Source organism: Citrus clementina, unplaced genomic scaffold (assembly GCF_000493195.1).
Source record: "Citrus clementina cultivar Clemenules unplaced genomic scaffold, Citrus_clementina_v1.0 scaffold_9, whole genome shotgun sequence".
Classification (NCBI taxonomy): domain Eukaryota; kingdom Viridiplantae; phylum Streptophyta; class Magnoliopsida; order Sapindales; family Rutaceae; genus Citrus; species Citrus x clementina.
This window is the reverse complement of record NW_006261964.1, coordinates 21,839,482-21,843,778: the sequence shown is the minus strand read 5'-3', so window position 1 is coordinate 21,843,778 and position 4,297 is coordinate 21,839,482. Positions and strand designations below refer to the sequence as shown.

The following is a 4,297-nucleotide window of genomic DNA, read 5'->3' as shown; positions in this document are numbered from 1 at the left end:
CATATTCGGAAATTTATAACCTTGCAGATGAGGAGAGTTTAGAACAAGGCGGTAAAGGTTGATGATTAAAGTCTTATTTCATTTTTGCAATGTCTTTTTGAGTAAGTTCGTGCATGGTTAATTTGGTAATAAAATTACTTGTCAAATGATGGGATGAAGAATGATGATGAATGCATGGATTTGATTGATATTGATGAATAATTGTAAAGGAAAGAAAAATGATAATGAATTTTGGAAAGCCACAAAAAATTGAAAGTTAGTACTACAATTGTGCACGAATTCAACGCAGAAAAATTCCTTTCATTAGACTATTCCAGTACAAGTATCATCAAATCAAACCAAATGAAATGCAAACTTCAATAGATATTAAATCAACTGGTGGTTCAGTATCCGTTTTCTAATAAGACTCAAGCTATCAGCGTCAGTGATCATTGTAAGGCAGTGCAGTAACATAAATTGCAGCGATCCGAAAATAATCGCAAAAAAAACGCTGTCCGCGAACATGAACTCCGGGGCGCCACGAGAGATCTTGTATACAATATGTTCAACCGCTAGATGGAAATAATTGATAACCAAGATTGCTACAGATTCCCACACAAGGTAATGGGGTAGATAATGAATCTGGAGAAGCATGCATTGCAGGAAACCAAAACCTATTAGATTAGACTACTCTTAATTGAGCCACTTGGCATTTATGAGAGCATGGATTCCAGTTCCCATATGTAATATAGGGACTTAATCCCTAATTTGAATAGATTGTTTAATTATAAATATCAGTAGCAGTATCATGTAATGTCAGTACTACTCAGATTTTAATAACCTGATGTAATATCAGGATATTAAAAAACAAAAACAAAAAAAGACTACTCCTTACCCTACGATCCTCTGCTTTGCAATCCACTGCATCGGGGGGATAGACGTAAAGTTTCTCCCAATCCTCATCCTCAAATTAACAATATGAAAAATTATTAATGTGAAAATGATATAATTACTCGAATGAAAAGTCGTCTCTCCCACAGATGACCTTATGTTTTTTTAAAAATTAATTGAACAATGGCTCTACAAAACCATGTCTGCATAGACAATGAATTAATAATTACCTCTCGCCAAAGCCTCAAGTAATTGTACCATTGTGCCACGGCAAGTAAGAAAAGGATTAGGATCATGAAACATTCGAAGGCCAGGAAACAAATTGCAGTGAGTACCTTATCCCCAGTGCTAAGGCTGTTATTGGGATCCGTAAAGATGATGTATACAAGAACTGCGCCGATTCCTACGGCTGGATTGAATGTACCAAAGATGAACTGGAGAGATCAAGAGAATCGTAAAGAGAAAATAAACTATTTAGTTAATTATAGTTTAAATCACTATTATGATGATTAATTACCGCCTTAAGCATTTCGGTCCAGTCCAGCGAAAGCTTCATGCAGAGAAGTGTCTGATAATGGGTTGAATCCATCACTGATCAAACGAAATTAGCCGCAAAATAAAGCAAAAATAACATGTAGCCGAAGATGTTTGTGCAAGCATTAACTACCTATAAATAATGCGTCAACTTAGGATAATTTAGTTAAGAATTTAAATCCAAGTGAAATAGCACATCAACTCTAAATACCGCAGCCAAACATGCCTTACATTTATTTATAGTGCATGATGAGAGGATAAAGATAAGTGCAATCTTGAAATTCAACCTTGTAACAGAACAAGATATCTAGGATATAATTCAGCCGCCAGCTCAGCAGGTGTTACACTTGTAGACCTACAGGAAGTTGGAGTTGGTTTATATTTTCTCAGCATTACTGTGTATAAAAAAGGTCCTTGTTGTCAAATAGCCAGAAACATAATATTTGAAGCTAAGTCTCTCAGTTTGGTTCAATCACATTAGTTATTTTTCTTGTCTAATAATTCTGCCTTGGAAACACAAAACAAGAAGATATCATTAAAGTCTTTCGTCACGGAAGCGTCCAGATTAATATTACCAACAAATCAATTTTATGATTGTCCTGGCTGGACCGTGAAGTAGGAAGCGTATGTGATAGAATATATTACAAGTTATAGTACTTGAGTCAATTTAGTAACTAATATTTTATTAAGATTTATCTTGTTTTATTAAGCTTATTTGAGTTGTATTTGTAATTCTAGTTTAATTAGGATTTTAGAGAATTTATTTATTTTGAAAAGGATTGGGATTACGTTAGCTACTAGTATATATTGGCTAAATATTCATAGTTTATGGTAATATCTTTAAGCTTTCTATCAATAATATTCAATAGTTTCTCAATTGAAATATTTTCTCCTCTGTAAGAGCCATGTTTGTTGAATTTTAAAGAACGTACGCTACAACGACAGTTAATATTGTTTTCACGTTGCATCAAATGGTATCAGAGCCTCTTTCTATGCCAAGAGTTTTTCTTAACCTTCAACCACCTTTCATATATAAATCCTTCCTCCTTCATCCATTAATTCCACCAAGTAAAAAAAATTATGATGATAATAATAAAAATAAAAAACTAGCAAAACCTTGAAGCTGTCTTCACAGCCACTGCATGTGGCTGCCGCCTCCGTCGTCCTTCTTCTTTTCCCCCAATCCTCACCCCATCTCAATGCCCACACGCTGCCAACCAAATCCCAGCCATCAAACCCCAACAATCTACCACTTTAACCACCAAAAACTACCTACATAGCTACTAAACTGCCACACCTAACACTGCTTGATTCTAGCCCTTTCTTTTTAGCCAATTCCCTCTGCCAGTCATTGCCCTGTTCACCACAAATTGAAACGAATCTCCAACCGCCGCTTTACTTTAATTTTTTTTATCAACCTGTCATGATCTAAATCAAGTCACCACTACCATCACACTCACCACCATCAAATCTTCCAAGTGTATCCTTCCTTTCCCATTTTCTCGACCATCGCCGCCAGTAAACCCATATTTTGCTTATTTACAAGTTTCACCAAATATTTTATTTTAATTATAGTATTGCCCTATAATTCTATGTTCTTTTAAAAAACCCTAAAAACCCAAAAAAAAAAAGGGAAAAAAGAGAAGAAGATTAAGAAAAAAAGTGGTACAATGAGATATAGAGGTGATGATGATCTTTCCTATCATGATAGATTTACTAATCCGGAGGATATTTTCGATTGAATCTTCAAAATTCAAGATACTCTTGAAGATATTCCAGAGGATCATATATTCACTATGTGTCTTCTAAAATAATGGGACATGTATCACAATGGTGGACAAACTTACAAACAACATGATTTCAATATAGAAAAGACAAGATTCAAACTTAGAATAGCATGAAAAGGAGGATAAAAGCTTATTTTATTCTTCCTAAATATTTTCAGACGATCCATCATAAATTTGATAAGTGTCAATAAGGAAATGATTCTATTCGATTCTATAAATCTCAAATACAAAATTACTGTTGTCGTATTGAGAAGACAAGATTCAAACTTAGTGTAGCATGAAAAGGAAGATAAAAGCTTATTTTATTCCTCCAGAAAATTTTAAGACAATCCATCATAAATTTGATAAGTGTCAACAAGGAAATGATTCTGAATATTTTCAGATGATCCATCATAAATTTGATAAGTGTCAACAAGGAAATGATTTTATTCAATTCTATGAATCTCAACTACAAAATTATTGTTGTCATGTGAAAATTTGTAAAGATGATGAAGATACAATTTTAAGATTTGTGAAAAGATTACATGCTGATGTTATGGAATAAATTTTGTTACAAACTGTTGCTACTCATGAATATTGGGATGTCATTAAAATTGCCTTAGAAGTTTAATTGCAAATCGAGAGAGAGAAAGCAAGCATTGAAGAGATTTGAATGAATGCAAGAGCATTGTGAGAGCCAAAGAAGAAAAGGTCAAGAGTCTGATAGATTTGTTCTATCAAAACCTAAGCTCGATATTCATCGAAGCAAGATTCTATAGTGAAAATCTCATCACCGAAGGATTTTATTGTCGAAGAGCAACCTTCTTTCACTCTTGAGGTTGATAATTTGAATATAGAAAGAAATGTCGTGCTTGAACTAAAGTTACTAAATATGTGTTGATTAATCATGATTCAACCATTACAATTGTTAGTGACAGAAAGTTTATCCAAGATTTTGAAGTTGAAAAAGTAAATGTAGAAGAATAAGTTCTACCATCTGTCCATCATTAGCAGAGAAAAATGTCCCGAAAGCTTCTTTTGAAGAGATTCCTAATGTTTCCAATAAAGAGGTATAATATATTCTTAATTTGACTATTATATCTAACAATATGGTTGAAATTGCAGTT

General features: G+C 33.4%; 1 protein-coding gene across 1 annotated transcript; it reads right to left on the bottom strand.

The window, feature by feature from the left end:
• Positions 1-366: 366 nt before the first annotated feature.
• Positions 367-1,491, bottom strand: LOC112099865. Its single transcript, XM_024187372.1, has 4 exons — positions 1,388-1,491; positions 1,206-1,304; positions 875-943; positions 367-621 (listed from the first exon to the last, which is right to left on the bottom strand). Exons 1-4 carry the CDS (start codon positions 1,457-1,459, stop codon positions 367-369), a joined length of 495 nt encoding a protein of 164 aa, XP_024043140.1. The 5' UTR covers positions 1,460-1,491.
• Between the last annotated feature and the right edge of the window lie 2,806 nt (positions 1,492-4,297).

Excerpts from the sequence above, each read along its gene's own strand:
- LOC112099865 (XM_024187372.1), bottom strand. The coding sequence starts at position 1,459 with ATGGATTCAACCCATTATCAGACACTTCTCTGCATGAAGCTTTCGCTG. Across the intron at positions 944-1,205 it reads GCCTTAGCACTGGGGATAAG|GATGAGGATTGGGAGAAACT; the intron begins GTACTCACTGCA and ends TGTTAATTTGAG. Across the intron at positions 622-874 it reads GCAAAGCAGAGGATCGTAGG|ATTCATTATCTACCCCATTA; the intron begins GTAAGGAGTAGT and ends ATGCTTCTCCAG.